This window comes from Pavona decussata, unplaced genomic scaffold (assembly GCF_977016875.1).
Source record: "Pavona decussata unplaced genomic scaffold, jaPavDecu1.1 SCAFFOLD_64, whole genome shotgun sequence".
Taxonomy (NCBI): domain Eukaryota; kingdom Metazoa; phylum Cnidaria; class Anthozoa; order Scleractinia; family Agariciidae; genus Pavona; species Pavona decussata.
This window is the reverse complement of record NW_028145484.1, coordinates 2,563,525-2,584,236: the sequence shown is the minus strand read 5'-3', so window position 1 is coordinate 2,584,236 and position 20,712 is coordinate 2,563,525. Positions and strand designations below refer to the sequence as shown.

The 20,712-nt window shown below is 38.1% G+C and overlaps 2 protein-coding genes across 3 annotated transcripts; both read left to right on the top strand.

Moving 5' to 3' along the window:
* The first annotated feature begins 982 nt into the window (after window positions 1-982).
* LOC146478437 (uncharacterized) lies at window positions 983-8,237 on the top strand. Its single transcript, XM_085111986.1, has 4 exons — window positions 983-1,353; window positions 2,432-2,546; window positions 4,435-4,779; window positions 6,049-8,237. Exons 1-4 carry the CDS (start codon window positions 1,024-1,026, stop codon window positions 6,399-6,401), a joined length of 1,143 nt encoding a protein of 380 aa, XP_084968112.1. The 5' UTR covers window positions 983-1,023; the 3' UTR covers window positions 6,402-8,237.
* Window positions 8,238-8,330: 93 nt separating this feature from the next.
* On the top strand, window positions 8,331-18,459 carry LOC146478436 (lymphotoxin-alpha-like). 2 transcript variants are annotated; one of them, XM_085112009.1, is made up of 6 exons: window positions 8,331-8,400; window positions 15,352-15,458; window positions 16,280-16,342; window positions 16,479-16,550; window positions 17,012-17,081; window positions 17,762-18,459. In XM_085112009.1, exons 2-6 carry the CDS (start codon window positions 15,378-15,380, stop codon window positions 18,088-18,090), a joined length of 615 nt encoding a protein of 204 aa, XP_084968135.1. In that variant the 5' UTR covers window positions 8,331-8,400; window positions 15,352-15,377; the 3' UTR covers window positions 18,091-18,459. The 2 variants fall into 2 exon arrangements, with proteins under 2 accessions (XP_084968135.1, XP_084968136.1); XM_085112010.1 differs by lacking the exons at window positions 8,331-8,400; window positions 16,479-16,550 and having other exon boundaries at window positions 15,303-15,458; window positions 17,762-18,458.
* The last annotated feature ends 2,253 nt before the right edge of the window (window positions 18,460-20,712 follow it).

The window sequence follows — 20,712 nt, the reverse complement described above, 5'->3', positions numbered from 1 at the left end:
AAAGAAAAACCGATGCTGAGTATGCAAATCACAAACCAAATGTTGAATTATGTATGTTAAATGTAGTGTTTAATTCCAGTCAATTCAGTTTTTTAATCGCTGGCCCACTGAATTTCAGTAGTGAAGCCTCTTGGACGTATAACTGTACTCACGAATTAATTACAAAAGGGCGGAACGGCGGCTTCAAAGAAATGTCCCTCCCTTTCCTTCTCGCCCTCAAACCGAGCACGAGGTTCTGTCACGCAACCTCGTCCGCTACTGATATTTTCGTATGATGGATTTTCCCAGTTCCTTCTCAGACCTCTGCTCACTTTTTAGAGCTAGACTGAAACGGCAACGGCATGGAGAACATAAAAACAAATAAAGTTTAATGAGAATAACATTAATATAGTTAACATACTTTTATACCCTGATGGTTTTTATTATTGATGAGCACATTCAAATTCTACTATTGCGAACACGAAATCGTGTCGGGCACCAAAACAGCTTTTAGGAAAACGTTTAAACGAGCCTTTAGTTACAGAACTTCTGGTTTGTTTGTTCGCTCGGCTTCTTTTTTTATTTTTATTTTTTTTTTATTTTTTCGCACTTTTTCCTTTCTATGTTTAGCTGTTGTTTGTTACTGTAGTGTTACGTAACATGTTTCATGTTTTAGTAAAGTGTGTAAATCATTAAAAAAAAAACTAACAAGGTCTGGGAACATAGGGGACACCAATTTTAAGTATTTTGTTTATAACAAATATTCTCGTTGGGTGCCTTTATATTTTGAGACCTGAGTTATATTTAGTTGAAAAATTGTCGTAAATTATTGAAAAGAAAAATTGACGCTGAGTATGCAAATAAAAAACCAAATGTTGAATTATGCATGTGAGAGCGGTTTTCAATTCAGTGTCGTAATCCAATCACAGAGCGTAGTAATGCAAAACCAAAGCAAACAACTAATTACTTTCGACACTCAATTGAAAACCGCTCTAATCGGTGGCCCACTGAATATCAGTGGTGAAGCCTGTTTCTTGGACAGGAATGTTTGGCATGTTCGTCACCATTGTCCTTGTTACCACTTACCTGTCGACGGTAAACTGTCAGCGTTTTAAAAGAGATGACTCTGGTTTAAACTATGCTAACTTCGTGGAAAATCCCTTCTCAAAGCTGAACGAATCCTCTTTAGCTACGGTACAGGTGTCAAGTCTTGGTGAGTGCGCTCTAGAGTGCATTTATCACCGCGAGTGTTTTTCGATTAACTTCGGGACTCAAAACCGAGGAAGACATGCCTGTGAGCTGATAAATACAGACAAGTTCAAAAAGCCCGACATGTTTACTGTCAGCCAGGATTTTCACCACTACAACATCAAGGTGAGATCATAATCTTCACGTTATCCATCACCTGTCAAGTAGAAGAAAAACCCCCGCAGTTTTTTTTACGCAAGTTAAGCAGTTGCGAGCAGAAAGCCTGAAAAACAGTTCAGCTTCGAACGGGATTCGAAACCTTGACGAGTCAAAAGCCGTTCAAGGCTGAATTTTTTTCCTGACTTTCTTTTCGCAACTGCTTTAGTTGCGTAAATAACTGCGAGGGTCTTTCCTCTATTTACACTGTCACTTGCAGTTTAAATACCTTTTTTATATATTCATATTCATTTATTCATCCTCCACGGGTTTATTACAAGGTCACGATTGGACTAGCTCCCAATTGGCTTGATAAATAAAAAGTTTAAGCTTTGACTTCACCATCAATCATCCCGTTTATTTGTGAAAGAAATGAGATGTTATGCGTTTTATATCCTGTTTGTTGTATAAATGATAGACTTTCTCAGTCTGTGAGAAAGGCATATGTGGGTAAAAGAAAATCTGCGTTCTCTAAACAGGAGTCGAACCCACAACAGTCTGACTTTCCGATTACAGTAACTAGTTTGGATGCTCTACCACTGAGCTAAAACTTGGTTCATATGACAAACAACCTGCACACTGCCAGGACTGGAATGTCGATGAGTGCTACATGTGAAAGAAATGTGATGCTTTGTTGGCTGGTGAATAATGATAAGATGTAATTTTTTTAGTCAACTCGTTTCCAGCGTTTCTCCTTTGAACGAGCTTGTTTTTCAGTCAGGGACACAGACATACTCGGAAAAAGAAATTCCGTTTTCTTCTAAAAGGAGTCCAACCTATAACCTTCCGATTACTAGTTCGGATACCCCCTTTACAGGAGACTCGTGAGGTATGCAGGAGCCTCATAGGTTCGATTCCTGTTGGGACTTCTCGCGATCATACTTTCTTTTTCAGAGTATGCCTACGTCACTGACTGAAAAATTTATCTATCATTCCGTACATTGTCGTAAAATTTGTGATTGAAGAGCATGGTTGAGTTTTTTTTTTATTTTTTTATCCTAATATCATTACTAATTCTAGTGTTCTTTCTTGCTGTTCTTGTGTCTAGACACCGTGTATGTCCATCCCATGTAGAAACGGTGGAACATGTCACCCAGTTTACGAGACGGGGGATTATAAATGCGTCCGTACACTAACTTTTGTTGGCAGGCACTGTGAAAAGTGTAAGTATTAGTTCAATGCGTTTATAAGTTTGTGTGCCAAAACCTGCTTTACCAGTCTTTTTAGGTAACTTCTAATCAAGCTTACCAGGAAATTCTCATAAAACCAGGCTTACCAGCTTCTTAACCAGAATTGATTTCAAACCAACAGCCTGGTAAGCCTGGTTGAACCAGACTTGACCAGGCTAATCAAACTTTTTACCCGGCGTTTGTTGCAAGTGAAACGCAAGGGAAAGACCCTTGCACGATTGAAAGCACTTGGGTTAGTTGGCTTGTTGATAAAAACCCGTCTTGTGATTACTCCCTGTCCAGTAACTCTTGGACTTGTCGCCGAAGTTGTTGAAATTACAGTTCAAATGCAGATTCCACGTATTCGATTCCACGTGCATACTCGTGCACACTTGATTTGGGCTGGAGTGCCAAGAGAGTTTGCTGTCCTTAATATACCGAGCCTTTTCGATACGTTTAATCAAGGCAGCACCTCCTCCGGTTGTTGTGAAGTTTAGCCTGCTGCATGAGAATCGCTAATCCTTCACGTATAGACTGCCGAGCTCGAGGTCTGCCGGTATTGGACCGGGATCGGCCAACGTGCCAAGAACGTGGAAGCGTTCCTTGCTCGGCGAATCATATTTGGCACATTCACGCGTTGAATAAAACACGTATCAGAATGCACACCAAGTTCAACCAGTAACAACAGCGTTAGAGTTTGCGCCGGCGTAGATCATCTAGCGAAGTTCACGATAATGATGATGAATGCTCTGAATTCTGAAGGATCGTTTAACATCAAGTAATAACTAGTTAAACATACCAAGATATTGGAGTGCAAAACTCAATTATAAAATAATTTTGTTTGGAAAGAAACGTTAAATACTCGGGAAAGTGCTGTTTCATTAGAGTTGTAAAAACCCCGAATTTCATCAAAAACGTTTTGCTTTATGGCTTGCTTTCAGCTCTACTTTGTTTTATATCGCAGTGAAACTCTACTTGATTTTAGTATAAATCTAGTAGCGTTCTATCACGAGTGCTGCTCTCGTATCAGTCGTATTGTCTACGCTACTTACTATGGATAGTGATTAGAGGTGAGCGTAACAGTGTGCGGTTGTCAACAAAATGGCAGCCGCTTCTTCGCGTTTTCAAAGTGTCTGTGAGCAGGATTTTAAACGAGTAGTAGATTTATACTGAAACAATTAGATTATTTGCTCTCGATTTCTATCGCCTTGATAGTTGTCTCGGGCTTTGCCTTCATAAACTATCACGCGATAGAAATTTCGAGCTCATAATCTAATTGTTAATTATCCTTAAGCGTTGGGAGGGGTAGGGAAAGGGCGGAAGAAGGGAGGCAAGTGATATCTAAGTAGAAGCCATCAAACATCGTATGCGTACATTCAAACACTCGTTAATAATTCATAAGCCCATTGACCTATCAAATGGTAGAAAATACATCACGTGCAGTGACTTTGTATCGATAAACTTCCTCCTTATTAGTATGCGGTGTTTTATCAGCCGATTCCTCATTAGTATGCGGTGTTTTTCTCGTGTGCTAATTTCCAACGTTCACAAAAGCATAATTGTTATGAACTCTGTTGACACACGCTTTTCCAGGAACGTTTTTGAAGCCGTTCAAAAAACTCGCAGCACGTGCTTTCACGGGTCTAAAACCACTCGGCTGCACCTCGTGGCTTTAAATCCCGATAAAACACTCCTGCTCGTATTTTAAATTATTTGGTTTGGCATTTCTTTGCTCACGGTATTTTTTCCTAATTATTTTTTATGGAAAATTTATTGGCAAATTTTTATCCTCATATTAGTTTTACATTCTTACATAATTTTTCTAGTCTCATGATTAATCACTTTGCATTATTATTATATTATTCTTTTAACTTTGTTACAGTCAATGATCGTGTCATTGCCCGGTGGACGAATAACCGTTATCAAGCTGGCAAAGTTACGTCTACTGAAAATGAACAGGTTACCGTCTTGTTTGACAGCGGCAGCAAGGCGATTTACAGCATCCGGGATATTTCAGCAACGATTCTAGATGAAGAACCCCACCAAGTACAGTTGGGACAACACGTCGTGGCTACTTGGAAAGGAGGCAATGAATACTTCATAGGTTATGTATCTGAGAAAGATTCTAATAGTAACCGTTTCAAGGTTGCATTTGATAATAACAACGAAGATTTCTACGATGCAAAGGAACTGAGGTTATTTCCTGAACACCGCTCTGTTCATAGTGGTAAGCGATGAGTGCAAGTCACTGTCACACTTACGACCCCCACGCTATCCTAAATAACAACATCTTTCAACTGTTTTTGCTGAATGTAATACAACAAAAAAAGGGGTGACAGAACTTAAGAATTGGTTCATGCTTAGCGTGCGTATATCGAGTTATGGATGCACGCGGGAAGTTTGGAGAGCACGAGAGAAGCGTAAGAGTTGCTCAAGGCGTAGCCGAGAGAAACTCTATTTCTTGAGTGCTCTCCAAACTTCCCAAGTGCATCCATAACGCAGTATACGCATAGCTAAAAGCATGAACCAATTCTTTTATAACATAGTGAAAATAAAGTAAATGATTCTTGGAAAACAGGTTTTGTTGCTGATTAATTACAAAATTCTCTGTACAAAAAAAAGGTGAAAGTGGTTTCTCAAATCGGTTTAATCTTAACGTTTCATTAAACTTCGACAAGCCCTTATAAATGTACATTTTTTTATGGTGTTGTCTCTCTGTAAAAAGTTTTTCATAACACAGCACGCGCATGCTTCCCCCATCTGACTTGTATATGGATGGACGCACGGCCGTGCGTATGTTGAGAAATGTTCCATGATGACGCCAATAAGAATTAGATTAGGATGCACGCGCGCTATGTTACAAAGTCCCGCGTTATGCATGAGAACAACATATCTGCCTCAATCCTTCCTTAAGATTTCTGCTTTACAAGTACAATTTTGATGTAATTGGTTTGGTGCGACCAACTCCAACACCTATCGTTGGTCTGTTCAGTACTTTTGATAGCGCATGCTCTTTGCTGTCCAGTTACATCATAGAAAAAGATTTGTTTGACCAAATTAATTCAATAATACAGAAACAAAAAGGGCGCCTCAGGTTTGGGAGTGACTCACACTTTTAAATGATTAACTCCATTTGCGTGTTTAGCAATTAATACCACGAGGCTTTATTTTCCCTGCTTAAACATACACAACATAGCCAAAAATGTTACTACTTTTGCCATGCAGTTTTATACGTTTATTGTCCACTGATACTGTTCGCTTTCGTTCGGTTACGAAAACGTCCTGTTAGCGTCATATGAGCTATTGTTTAACCTATTCTTTGGTAGGAAGGATGGATGGATGGATGGATAGATGGTGATGATGATGATGACGATGATGATGATGATGATGATGATGATGATGATGATGATGATCAACATAACGAAATACCCGTTTTAGCCTACTCACTCCGTCAGCACCATCACATTAGTTAATCTGTTTGCTGTGTTTATTTCAGTAGGTGCCAGAGTATTTGCACGCTTTACAAACGGTCTTTACTATCGCGGGTTCCTTACAAATGCCACCTCCACAACCGTATTCATCAGCTATGACGACGGAGACGTCATCACTCTAAAGAAGAATGACGTGGCGGCAGTAATACTTGACAAGCTGCCGTGTTACCATGAGATCTACCCCGGTCTGCGAATCATTGGTTATTGGCCCGGACGAACCCGTTACTACCCTGGCAATGTAACATCCAAGAAAAATATTAGTAGAGGAGACTGTTACCAGAAAGCTGAATATGACGTTTTGCTTGATGACGGGGACAGAAGAGTACAGGATTTCCATCAGATCCGCATATTGCCATAGCCTCATGGCTAGTACGCAATTATTAAAACTGGGACGACAATTTAAAGATCAAAATTTGCAATTCTCTTCCAACATCCGTCTCAAATTCTCCCATCCTTGCTACTTTCAAAGAACGATTGCATGGTTTACTGCTTTCTTTCCAGTGATGAGCACACACTTATAAGCCCAATCTTTGTTTTGCTGCGCCTTTCTAGTCTCTCCTTATTTTACCTTAAAATCATATCAAGAGGAGACCTCACTGTACAAGTCTTTGGCTTCGTGGGGCTCCTCCACACTCACCATTTATTGTACAATCTTGTAAACTCGTAAAATCTTGTAAAAGTCGCTTTTCTCTTTGTTTGTAATTTATGTAAAAATGTACTTAATTTAAGAAAGAAATTAATCATATAGGACTAGTGCAATTTTATAATTATGAATTAGTGGTTGTAAATACAAAAAAATGTATGATGATTAATTTACATTTTGGGTTTCATTGATCTGAGGCTTCAGGGAACGGCTCATATGAGCACTTTTTCAATTGTTTACGATTTCTACCGTATTTAATGCTAGTAGGTTTCAAAATAGTTTCTGCAGTTTTAACACAATTTTGTAAATAATTGATAATTAAGTTGGAACTTTTTAGCGATGTAATGGATTTAGGTAAACAAAAGTATTGTTTAAAATGAATTTACACCTTGTATGAATACAGTTCACCTACCTTGAAACGCAATTAAACGCTGACGGCTTTATGATTAATCACAACTATAACAACATTCTCGAATATGATTTGAGCATTAACAGGACAGTGTACGCGTCATGCCTAAGTTATCAGACAGTACACGTCATTACATTTACGTTATTACGCGCTGTAATAGGACAGTTGTAAATCACTCGTATGATTGATTACAGAACAAACTAGACTCCACTCAGTCCTATTACCATTATTTATATATTCCATGTGTTACTCTCTGCCTGGTTGTTCGAAAGCCGATTAACGCTTATCACTGATAAAAGGTTAACCGAGGCTTTCATCTCGCTTGCTGGAAATATTTCTAAAAGCTTTATATTTTAAGGTAAAATTAAAGCAAAGTCAAATCAAAACTGAAGACCAAAGATAGTTCGGAAATATCTTTATCGATTAGACAGTTCAAAAAAAACCTGAATTAGCCTAGTTGTGCTTTGAACAACTGGGCCCTGATTTCAAAAGTTAGGTAGTCGAAGTGAGTAAATAGCCATTGATAATTCAGAAAGCCTTCAGATGACTCTGGAAGTGTGTCGGTCGAGACTTTCAGATTCTAGTACGAGTACAAGTTTTACAAGTACAGAAAGAGTGCGCACAAGTGCACGCGTCAACTAGTGCTTTTTTGGCAGGAAAACGATATAGCTGTCGTCATTTTGCTTCGAGTTTTTGTGAAAACGGCATGGTGGCGAAACAAGTCCGGATACTCAAAACGTAGGTGATCTCGTCCATCTTCAGTACAGGTACGTAACACAACCCGCTAGTGGATGTAATAAAAATACAAGCGGAAGGATACACTGATATGGCTAATAACAACTACAACGTGACAATAAATAAAGAGCATATAACTAATAATTAAAATTAACGGGACAAGAAAAGTAAAAATATAGCTAAAGGAACGGAACAGAAAATACATTCTGAGTAAAGACAAACAAAACTTAATAACTCGTAAGAGGCTAACGTGAAAAAGGTGAACATAAACATAAGTAAGATTTATTTATTAGTTTGCCCTTAAAATATCATACAGTGGCTAAAGAATTTGCACGTTTGGCAATATTGATCCCAGTCCACTGGCAAAGTTTTAGGTAGGACACTTCAATGTGGCGTACATGACATGAAAACCCAAATAACACGCCCGAGCCGGGGCCGGTCGCCATTTTTGTAAAAATGCGAAGCACTGACAGCTCTTAAGGGTTTTGACAATGCTAGACAAAGCAGATAATGGAAATTAAGGGATGCTTTGTGATGAGGAAAGTATTCCTATTCTTCAACTCAAATGAGGTATAGCTCTCTTCACAATAGGCCAGTTCCGAGTTGCTGTGAACCTCATTATGAAAGCGAGGCTAAGTGCAAAGTTTTTATTATGAAAATTAGCTTTCATTCATATGCAAACAAAACTAATTTTCATATGAAAAGCTTTTGCACTTAGCCTCGCTTTCATAATGAGGTTCACAGCAACTCGGAACTGGCCTATTGTGAACACTTGGAAAAAATTAAGAAACAGAAAATGTGGTCATTTAAGTCTTATATTTTGCTTTTTTTGCTAGGCTGAGAATGATGAATAATTTACTATCAAGTTAACTTGATTTGTAAAAATCAAGGTGTCTCTCACAGGACTGTTCAAGTTTAAGGAGGGAGTTTCCAAAATACAGGAACTGCTGTCTTTGCGAAAAGGGATCAACCTTCATTTACAAGAAATTAAAATTATGGATTTATCCCGAGGAAACAAAAAAGCAATTTGTGTTTTCATTTCTGGCAGTGACAACAAACAACTGGGCTGGATTCCAACGGAAACTATAAGTGAAGTGCAGAAGATGGGTCAAATGGAAGACTTAAAAATCAGTCTAATACCTTTCAAGGAGAAAGAAATTTCATTTCATTTCAGTAAAATTGATTGTGTCATAAAAATCTCCTCAGCTGAGTTGTAATTCGTCAGCTTCCCTGCTTTTTATACTACTTGTTTAAAAAACATTGGCACAGACTGTTAGAACATTTTTTAATTCTGGAGTCAATAACAATAAATCATGCTATGTCATGTGATACCGATTATGCTCACCTGTCTATTAAAACATAGTGTTATTGTATCAAAAAAAAAAATAATTCCTCGCGAGGTCAGACAAAGGGAAGGTTGCTAGGCAGCAACAGGTTGGAAGACAAACAGGCGTCAGACGCAAATTGGCATACATCGGGAAAGTTTTACGTTCAGTGCCGGATCAAATTTCAACTGCAATGTTCATCAATATTCACTGGATGGAAATATCTCTGCAGAATCTTTTCCCTTTCTTCCAGAAATCTTTTTTTTTTTTTTGTGAAAGATTGCATTGAAGAAATTACACGTTTTGTTGCCGCGGTAAAATAATTTTCCGAGGGAAATAGATTTATCGAACATGACAGCGCTGCACGCCCGTTGACATTTCGTCGTGTCCGAAATAGATTTCAACCGCAAACTAGCCTGTGGAACTACGAAAACACAAAACACCATGCTCATCAAAATAGTTGCTATGTTCAGAAACGTTTTAATCTCCTCATTTGATGCTACAATACGAGTAAAGAGGACTTTCCACCCAGCCCTAGATTTGCGAGGTTTTGCGAGTAACGTATTTCTAGTATTAATAAAATGAAATATCCTTCCTGTGTTTATTGCGTTCGACAAAGAACGCATTCCTAATCCAGGCGAAATCGAGATTTTTCGACTGCGTATTCGTCGACACCAGTTTGGCCCCCCCCCCCGAAGAATATTATGCAGGGGCGAATGACGTCATTTCCATCAACCATGTGCTTTGTTTCTAGCGGGAGTCCTCGCGGGAGTCGAGTTTCTCGTATTGCCTCGCGTGTTGGTGTGCTTCCTTCTTGAGTTCGATCTTCTGCTTGCTCTTCAAATTCTGGACTGTGCTTCCTTGCTGTGTGGACTGTTATCAGATAAGTTGCGTTGTTTACGTTTGAAGTTAGAGTTACTGGCATTTGGAATCTTGCGAAAGTATTGCGAAAGCTTTTCGATGTTCAGTTCCTTCGTTTCAGCGGGAGTCGAGTTTCACGTTGTTGCATCGCATTTGGTGTGCTTCCTTAGGATGGTTTCGCTGTTTAAGTTTGAAAGAAGACTTGCGGATTAGATTTAGATTTATCAACGCCTTCACGAAATGTGTACGACTGCGAAGACACAGGAATAAGTTCGGCATAGTGTTGTTTACCCGTTTCACTACAAGAAACCAACGCTGCCCGGCTTGCGCTGACTAAATCAAGAGACAAGTTGCGTAGTTTCAGTTTCGGAGATGTGTAGCTCGGCAAATAATTTACCTACCAAGTTTTGTAAATCGGCAAATGGCCATAATTTGTGATCACCAAAGCAAAAAGTTGCCGAGTTGTGTACATCGGCAAATGGCCATGATTTATTTCGAGAAAAGCAACATTCCTAATGCGAGTGAAACGAACAGGTGCAGTTGCAATGGCAGACACTTTATCGAGTCATTTGATTATAAGTACCACTCGGTGGAACCCAGTTTTGTCAGCGTTGGTTTCTTGTAGTGAAACGGCCACAGTTTGATTCCGTTTTACGGGGAACAACTCTACGAGACAGCCAACTTTGTATTGCGTTTTTAATATTGTTGGAGCGATGTGCGGACATGTACGCTCGAGCTGGAAAGTGTTCGCTCTTCAAGCGTTTTCTCGGTTCCTTGCCGATTACAACCGAAAATATTGTGCGTTTTTAATCAAGGAAATGCTCTTTTCGAAGATTTGATTCAAAAGATTAAAGCATAATTATGTGCGGCGTACTGGTTTAGCGAGGTTAAATTCGATGGCGCGTGTTTCCATTCTCAGCTTGTGAAACAGCGGCCGAAAAGTCGCAATATTTTAGTTTCGCTTCCTTCACTGTTAAAACTGGGTTTAGTGAACAAGTTATCCACCTGAGTTATCCTGTCATCTGTCAGTAGAAGACACGGTTACAATCTGAATCAGTTGATAGAAAATGAAGAAAACGGGAAATTGCCTTTTGAGATGATCTCAATAATATTTATGCAAATTTGTAACGCTACGCCGAAGATGTCTCGCGGAGGCTGTCAATGTCTCCTCAAAGGCAATGGCAATTTAACGGGCACGTTGATGTTTTCCCGGTTCCTTGCCGAATTCGACCGCAAATGTTGTGCGTTTTTAATAAGTAAATGCTTTTTTCGAAGTTTTCATTCAAAAGATTCAAGAACAATCAAATAATTATAATCTCGCGTAGCGTACTGCTTGCGTAGCAAATATATTTTTATATTTTATTCTTTAATTTAGTATATTTAGCTATTTATTTAGTGATTTATTTTTTATTTCTTATATAATTATCTATCTTTTAGCTCCTTTTCCTCTATTAACGCAGGTTAACGTGTAGCTCAACTCCCGCTAGAAACGAAGGAAATGAACATATCGATATGCTTTCGCAAGATTCCAAATGCCTGTAACTCTAACTTCAAACGTAAACAACGCATCTTACCTGATAACAGTCCACACAGCAAGGATGCACAGTCCAGAATTCGACAAGCAAGCACACCAAACGCGAAGAGAAGGTCAAACTCGACAAGCAAGCCACCAAATATATACTATATTATAAACACTGGGTTATTGATTTATAACATTTTTTGCGATTTTATTAAACATGTGAAAAATATCTGGCACTTAATGTAATATTCTTTTCCCAAATGGTCGAACGCATCTCGCTAATCTCTGATTATTACTAGTACTACAGTTAGATTGACTTATCTATTCATAATTGTTTTGTTTACATTAGTTTCTTTCTTCACTAAATTATTATTCTGCTAACCATTTATGTTGCTATAATAAATATTATATTATTATTATGATGATGATGATGATGATGATGATTATTATTATTATTATTATCATACAGCCACCTAATGGGATAGTTTGGTGTCTGAATGCTATATAATTAACAAAGAACAGGACTCCATATCCGTACTTGAGTTTGTCCAATTAGGAAAAAATTCAATTCCTAAATTTAAATAAGATTTGGCTTCATTCAATTTTGGAGCTCATCTGAAATTTTTCAATTATTTTTTTCGTAATTGGACAAGATAGAGCCTTATTATATGTACAAGACATACAACGATTGCAAGGCATCTTTTGCATGTATGTTATTAAAGCATATTATAATAATTTTCCCCTAACCCGCCTTTACTCGCACAAACACGCAACTGATAGGCAAGCTCAATTTTTCCTTAACTCGCCTTTACTAGACTAAACTCGCATTAGCTCGCAAAATCTCCCGGCGAGTTAAGGTCCCAGAGTAGGCCTCTACTTAGTAAACAATATTTCTACCCCAACACAAAATATATGCTAAAAAGAAAGACTTGGCTGCACTTGGTAGTGTCGAAAACGAAGACCGAAGACCCACTCGAAAACGAAGACACATTCGAAAACGAAGACCCACTCAAAAAAAAGAAGAAGAAGAAGAAGAAGAAAGAGATGCAAATACATAAATACCACTTTCTTGTCAACGTTTGTGTCTTAATTTTCGTAACTAAAACCCTACCAAACGATTGAAAAAAACAAAAGGAAAGAAATAGATGCAAATGTGATTTCTGCTGTCTTGTCAACATTCCCACCCCATGATGTCTTCCATTGTACGTAAGATGAGCTGCCTGGTTCTTTGATTTCTAAAGGCGGTGAGGGTAAAAGGAGGCATGAGTTTGCGGAATGGCATGTGGCATGACCTGCGGCATGGCATAATTATGCGAAATACGATACTTGCGGAATGACTCAAAGAAATAAATTAACTGAAGAGCGCGTCCTGTTTTCGCGCCAATTTTATAATTTTAGATGTTGTGGACTCCAAGCTGAATATTTAAAAACAACTAGACGACAGAAAGAGGATTAGAAAATACAAGGCCGGGATAAATCATGTCCGCCGATCGCATGGTTAGGAAGGAGTGAGGGTAAAGAAAGCTATGAATTTTCGTGGTCAAGGGACTGAGTAAATTTAAGTTTCATGTTCGCTTTTCACCTTTTGACTTCCATGTAATTGACAAGTTCAACTTGCGTACGTATCTCGCCGATAATGTAAGGTGAGAAAAAAAAACCTATTTTTGTCATGAGTTTGTTACAAATTTTTTATTCGTTACAATATGTAACCGTTAAATGTTCACAGCGTCTGGTAAAACTATTCTGGGACAAAGCGAAGGCCAAACGCATTTTTAAGTTCAATAACAGTTTCATAAAAGAATAGCGACGAAACTTCCCAGCTTTTCCTGAAAGCTTACCTGGCCGGTTTGACAGCGAGCTGGAATAACTTACAAATGCAATTTCCAAAAGCGGCAAAATTTGTTAAACATCGCATCGAGGAATATTTACCCCCTTAAATTAAAAAATTGGCGACAAATATTTGTGATTTGAAACGGCGGGCGAAGAAAGCGCTTTCGGTGTAGGTCACAGGTCAAGTTGTAAGTTGTAAGTTTCATTGACCCGACCGGCGGGGGAGGGTAGCGGGGTATTTTTCCTCACGACCCACATATTTTATTAGACGTTAACACAACTATAGCTCGTTATATCTATGAAATAAAATTCTGGGATAATAATGTGGAATAAGATAACAAATGCGATACGTGGTAAAAAAAAAAAATTACCCGGTGGGGGTGCCGTGGCACCGGTGACTATAGACCACTTCATAATGTTTCAGCGCTTTAATACCCGAGCCGAGGTCTCACCCAAACTGACTTTAAAATTTTTTTTTAAGTCGGAAAAAGGTAACATATACTTTTAATATTACTTCTTTTTTTCTTTAACGAGACGTATATTAACATGATGAAGGAGATATTTTTTTTCCAGAAAAGGCGATAAACCATCTGCGAACGACCGTACGCGTCCGAAAATAGGCCGCCCAACGACCTCAACGTCTACAATATTTTTCAAAATTACGGATAAACCTCAGGCGTTCAATCAGCCAATCTTTAGGACGTGTTTAGGTATTAAAGGAAGGAACTATAAACTTGAAAATTCTCAGCTTGCTCCTGCCCTTCTGATAAATGCAAAAAGTGTCCGAGAACAGGCACGTGTACTCATATTTCCTTGAATGTGAGAACACTAAACAGTATTCCAGTCATCGATTTCTTCACCCGCACTTCTTCCTAACCACCGATCCGACATGTTCTATCCCAGCTGCAGGCTTGTATTTTCTAATCAGCTCATCTGTTGCATTTTCCGCAACATCGAAAAAGCTAATGCTCATATATTAAAATTGGCGCCAAAAAGAGACCCACTCTTTAGTTAATTTATTTCTTTGAGTCATTCCGCAAGTATCGTATTTCGCATAATTATGCCATGCCGCAGGTCATGCCACATGCCATTCCGCAAACTCATGCCGCCTTTTTAAAAGGCGAGTGAGTTTCCGGGATACTACTGAATATTTCATTCCGTCTACCTATTTTTTTTTTAAGTCTCGGTTTTTGTTATATATCCTACACTCAGCTGATTGGGTCTATGCAACCGTTGTTTGTTCGAGTGGGTCTTCGTTTTCGAGCGGGTCTTCGTTTTCGAGCGTGTCTTCGTTTTCGAGCGTGTCTTCGTTTTCGAGTGTGTCTTCGTTTTCGAGTGGGTCTTCGTTTTCGAGCGTGTCTTCGTTTTCGAGTGTGTCTTCGTTTTCGAGTGGGTTTTCTTCGTTTTCGAGTCGGGCTTCGTTTTCGAGTGTGTCTTCGTTTTCGAGTGGGTCTTCGTTTTCGAGCGGGTCTTCGGTCTTCGTTTTCGGGGTCTTCGTTGTCGACACTACCAGCTGCACTTTATATAAAATTTGTCGAACTCAGGATTGAAGCTACTTGACAAAGTTGGAGCATTAGTGATGTTTGAATATGAAAATGATATGGACAATGTGTCTGATCAATATGCTAAATCGTGGGGTTTGATCAATGCCACGTAACCTGTTGAACAATTATGATTAAAATATTTGGAACAGCAGCCTTCTAAAAACTTCCTTACATTAACGTACTGCCGAGATCACGTCGACAATTAATATCAAATGGAATTATCGAAACCTTTATTAACCTTACCACGAAAAAAAGAAATGATCAGATACAGTAAATACCTATAAATAACATATTAATGCCTGGTAATAAGACATACGTATGCATCATACTCTAAAGAGGGCATGCTTACACATGTCTTGTTTTTTCTTTCCAATCTAATAAAAATTCTCTATATAAGTAGAATAATTCCGTGCGAATTTTATAAATTGAGTTTATTTCACAGAGTTAACTTGAGCGCTGTCGAAAATCATGAAGTTCGTTTTTATCTTCGTTGCTCTGGTTTGTGCCAACTTTTATTTCTGCCAAGCGGGAAACACTTCTGGAAACCAGGTATGATTGTTGTCTCACAGCAAATTTTTTCAACAAAGCTTTAACCCTCAGTAAACAGTAAGCCATGTATTTCAGATTTCAGAATTTATTTTTTCGTACGAGCCGGATAAGATTGTGAACGGGTTTTCTTTCGCGGTGAACTTGAAAATTGAATTGTTCAAAGTTTCATGTGAAGAAATCGATCTAATATTTAGTCAAACATAAGATTCTTGAGAAATTGGAAAGTTCACAATAACAGTTCATTGGCCCATAAATTAATTAATGTATCGCTATTGTTACTCAGTCGCGGCGTCAAAGTAAAGTCACTTTGTCTCCCTTAGCTCAGGAAGTTCGCCCAATATTCCGTTAAGCTTTTATTCTATTAGAAAACTGCGCATTTTATGAAGCATTTTCACTTTAAATAATTTCTTGTTCAATCACTTCTTGTTGAATCATTTCTGTTTTAATTTTTCCCGAGAAAAAAAAAACTGTAGCTAAAGAAAAACGGAGTGATTATTTATGTTCGCCTACTGAGATTTTATCATCGGTCTAAATTCAGAAAACTGCAATGAAAATGTCACAATTGTCAGAAGTAAAAGCAAGGGCGCTTCCTTGAACGTCAGTGAAATAGCCGCGTTGTTCTCAGGATTTAAGGTCTAAACATTTAAGTTTTGCTAGAAGTGCGACTTGTCTGAGTTATGATCAGTCAAAAAATTTTTCTTTGAGAATAATCCATTTCAATCTCGCCTTTTGTTCCACAGAAAGTTTGCGCATCGCCTATTAACATCAACGTTCAGGATTTCAAACCCAGAAAGTTGAAACAAAAGAAACAACAACAACAGAAAGTTTGCGCATCGCCGTGTGCACCTATTAACATCAACGTTCACGGAAATCAAGGCATTAAGGTACAGAGAAGATCATTGTGTTTTACCAGTACATTCTTTTGTTTTTCTTCTGTGTTGGTACAGGCTGTGATAATCTACGCTTTGCTGTACAGAACGAATATTGTAATATTCACAGACATCAAATGTAATTATTTAGGGTGAAGAGGGCAAGAGAGGAGATAGCGGATCAAAAGGCGATAAAGGCACACCTTGCAATTGTTCTTTGCAGGTAAGATACGATTTTCATTCGCAGTGTACGCTCAGAGTTTGCGCATTTTCAGAGCATACAGTCTCAAGATTGGCTAGGCTTACAACAGGAATCTTGTAGAATACAAGCGTTTCAAAGAGAGTTTAGCACATCGTAGCACTAAGCAGCGAACGTTCGGTCGGTTTTGAATTCTTAAGTCCATAGCCAACCTTTTAAGAGTAGACGCGGTTTCAAGAGGATAGACAATCTTCAATTCACAACCCAGTCAAAGAGTTTCTAATGATTTCAGAGTTAATTACCGTGAAACAGGGCAAATGAAATTTCAACCAAAACGAAGAAATTCTAATTTCTGTGATAGTAATATCGATGAACATTTCTTTATGACAATTTCAGCTGATACGTTATTCAAACTTTTTGTTCATCAGCGAGCTTATATCATATGATAACAATATTTTTCTTCTTCCTTTTTTTACTGGTGAAAGGACACAAGCAAGCCATCAGCTCACATCGAAGCTGTCAATAGAAAGGCCATAACCTATCAAGTGAATACAGGTATTTTCCTTGCCATTTTTTTTATTTCAAGATTTAACCTTACATGGATTGCGGCCTAGTCAGTTGGCTAGAGTCAAAAAAGCTGAAATCAGTTCGAAAATCCTTCCTAATGGCTAATTCCAAATTACTCAGAGAATAAATTAATTCCCAAAATGCTTGTATTCAATGATTTCTGACTAAAAATGAATGGATTTGACGAATATTTCCGAGAAGGACAAACTACTGAAGACATAAATCTGACTTTCAAACACCAGGCTGTACCTGATTGGTCACAGTTTATATTGAAACAATATTGCTAAGTTCATGTTAGAATTGCCGGCTTTTTGTTATCACTAGTTAATACATTGAGTACTCGAAAATTGTGAACACTTATATCAAACTTTAGAGAGGTAGAGACAAAAAAATACAACTAAAACCCGCTTGGTTCCGTCCCGCCTCAGTCCTCTTGTCACTCTTAAATTCAACGAAGTGCGCATGAGTGTTGTCGGGCTGAAGAAATCCGTCATTGTTTGTTTGTTTACTGTCTCTGTGATTTGAGCTCTTACCACAATGCCTGGCTAGAAAAATTAACATATCAAAGTTAAACCAAAGTGTTGAGGGGTCAGTTTGTACAATTCATTTTTGTTTAAAATGTGATGTGTTAAATTATTAATGTAAACTTACGTTTTCTAACTTTCTAGTGATCAAAGACTGGTCTGTCAGCGCCCCTCACAGCCATCTTGCAGGCGGTATGACGTACAGTGACGGAAAACTGACTGTGCCCATCTCTGGACGGTACTACATCTACGAACAAATTTACTACCATTCCCCTGGGAGAGTCGAAATTCGTGTAAATAATTACGTTGTCACCTTCATTAATCCTACATACCCAGGAACAGGTCAGGGTACCTTGTACACTGGCGGGGTGTTTAATCTGAAGGCTGGTGACAGTATCACGTTACATGCTTCACACCGCACCAAAACCTACATGTGGTCCGCACACAGCTACTTTGGCGCGTTTTTGGTTTGAACCAGTAACCGCTCCATGGCGAGAAATATATAGACGTCGCCAACAGCAACTGCACCATCGCCTTTAATACAAAATAAGGGAAAGAATAGCTTTAAGGTCGCTTGATTTAATAATTGTGGTTACGCTGTTTTGTAGAAGATTTTTTTTGTTTCAAAATCGTCTCAGGGTATACTCGCTTAACGCATGTCTGTAACAAAGAGTTTATATTAAAATAAAGAAGGATGGTTTGACATCTTTGTGGCTGCTAAATGAATGAAAATATGTTAACTCGGTAAGAAAGAAAAACTCGCCTCTAGTTAGGCGGATTTAAGCCGCCAGCTTCCTTCTTCCAAAAAGAAAGCCTGGTCAAGAGAAAACATTCAATCCGAAAATTGCTCCTTTTTAACTCGTGAATGCGCGCATGCGCAATGAACGAGTTATAGCGATGGCTGACTGTTGACTTGGTTGGTTGGTTGGTCGGTTCTGTCGTTAACTTTCGGGCGTGCGCAGTGTAGATTCAATTAGTGGAAAAAACACGCGAACATTTTTTGTTCTCGGCGCATCAGGATATTCTTATTCAATATGTAGAGAATAATTTGACGATCATTTAGTGCAAGAATGGAGATTTTTCAGGTTAAATCTGGGCAAAGTTACAAGTTTTTTCAGTTTCTCAGAAAGTCCAGAGTCGTAAACTCAATTAGTGAAAAAAGAAAACGTGAAAATTTTCACGACGCATCAGAATTCTCTTATTCATTTTGTAGAGAATAATTTGACAATCATTTTAGTGTAAGAATGGAGATTTTTCGTTGAATCTGAGCAAAGTTATAGGTTTTTTCGTTTTTTCCACAAAGTGCGGTGTCTTTTAAAAATTAAAAATAATTTAATTTAGAAATAATTGAATTGAAAATAATTTAATTTAAAAGTAATTGTCGGCATGGACTTTGAATAAACAAGACGCTTTTTAGAGCTTTTATCTTTAGCACTAGTGGCCTTGTTTATTGTAGGCCTCACCGATTTTTTAACCTATCCTCCCTTCGCGATTGAACTAACTGAATCGTTTTAGTCAGAAAGAATGCGTGATACTGCGTTGCGCAACTTGAAATTTTGCCGCCCAAAAATATTTCCCGCCAGAAAATGTCTTCAGCTGAAAGAAGGCCTCTTATTAACTGAAAAGTTCACTGCTAATCATAACTTTTTGCATACATGAAAACTCGACATCTTTCATCATATTTTTCCTTCTCGTACAACTAGTTTTGCTGTCAGTTTTCACGCGAAAGCGGAACGTGCCATGTCACGCATCAATGACGTCGTAAACAAAATTATGCAAATTTCTGATGAAATGAACACTTTAAGATCTTGCCAGCTTTCATAGAGGTTTCAAAGGGAAAAAATGTTTCATTTTCGCAATTTACAGCTTGTAATTTATGGGAAGCAAAAGGACGCGGTCGATAAATAATTCTTATTTAGCAAGAGCTTGACATATATCATTATTTTTCCAAAGGAAAAATTTCACTTATTTATCTCGGGCATGAAATGTAATGCGATACTTTGTTGAACAGATTTCCCCTTGTGAGATCGGCTTGAAAAACACAAACCTACCTGGAAGTTAAAAAAAGCATGCCCTACAGTAATTTTGCAATTTTAATTCCCAAAAAAGCTTCACTTGCTCATCGGGCAAGTGATGATCAGAATCCACTAGCCCGATCGCAAAATCCAGTAGCCCCGGACTATCGGACACGAATTTGCATGACGTAGCTGCACATGACGTGCTTCTATGAACTTTGAATAACAAAAAAACTTGATTTTTTTTTAATCGGCGCATCAGAATAATCTTATTTAATCTGTAGAGAATAATTTGACGATCATTTTTATAGTACAAGAATGGTTATTTTTCGTTACATAATCGGGTAAAAATATAATTTCTTTTAGCTTTCAAGGAAGTTTCCGTAGCCGTCTAAATTTCAATTACTGATGTGTCATCTCGTTCACGAGTTGGCTCACAGGAGCCTTTGATTCATATTTCCAGAAGTTTTTCTAATTTCTTGAAAAGGAAAACTCCCCATGCAGTTAAACAATTTGTTTGGATGTATTCAAATAATACTGCAGACAATTGTAATCCCCAAGTTCACTGTACCATGAAACAATATCAGCAATTTAGAGGAGAATTCCTACTAAATTTTAAACTTAAGTCTTCTGAAATGGGTAGAGATGCATAAAAAAAAACTGCCAACACTGATGAAAACTTTTAATGGTATCAGCTAAAATACGTTTTCTTTTCTTTTGGAGAAAGGAGTCAATGCTTCAGTCTGGCCCTAATTACATTTGTCCAACGCATCAGGCTGATGAGACAGAAATTTTCTACTAATTGTTTTCTTGTGAAAGCCAGCAGCTTGTAAAGACCCGGTTTCGTTGTTAATGTTTCCGTAAATCTTGTTCGTTATGACAGCGGGATTGAATGATACAGGATGACTGTAGCTGTACATAATCATCCGTTTCAAATATTTTCGCGTAAAGGCGATAAGTAGCTATCATAAATTAATGAATGCCTTTGTGCAAAAACTCCCTCGAACTTATGCGGTGATGAAACTTTATCTTCTTGAAACACCGATCCAAGAACGAAAGAAAATAGAAACAACAGCTGAA

Excerpts from the sequence above, each read along its gene's own strand:
- LOC146478436 (XM_085112009.1), top strand. The coding sequence starts at position 15,378 with ATGAAGTTCGTTTTTATCTTCGTTGCTCTGGTTTGTGCCAACTTTTAT. Across the intron at positions 16,343-16,478 it reads ACGGAAATCAAGGCATTAAG|GGTGAAGAGGGCAAGAGAGG; the intron begins GTACAGAGAAGA and ends GTAATTATTTAG. Across the intron at positions 17,082-17,761 it reads AACCTATCAAGTGAATACAG|TGATCAAAGACTGGTCTGTC; the intron begins GTATTTTCCTTG and ends CTAACTTTCTAG.
- LOC146478437 (XM_085111986.1), top strand. The coding sequence starts at position 1,024 with ATGTTTGGCATGTTCGTCACCATTGTCCTTGTTACCACTTACCTGTCG. Across the intron at positions 2,547-4,434 it reads TGGCAGGCACTGTGAAAAGT|TCAATGATCGTGTCATTGCC; the intron begins GTAAGTATTAGT and ends ACTTTGTTACAG. Across the intron at positions 4,780-6,048 it reads ACACCGCTCTGTTCATAGTG|TAGGTGCCAGAGTATTTGCA; the intron begins GTAAGCGATGAG and ends TGTTTATTTCAG.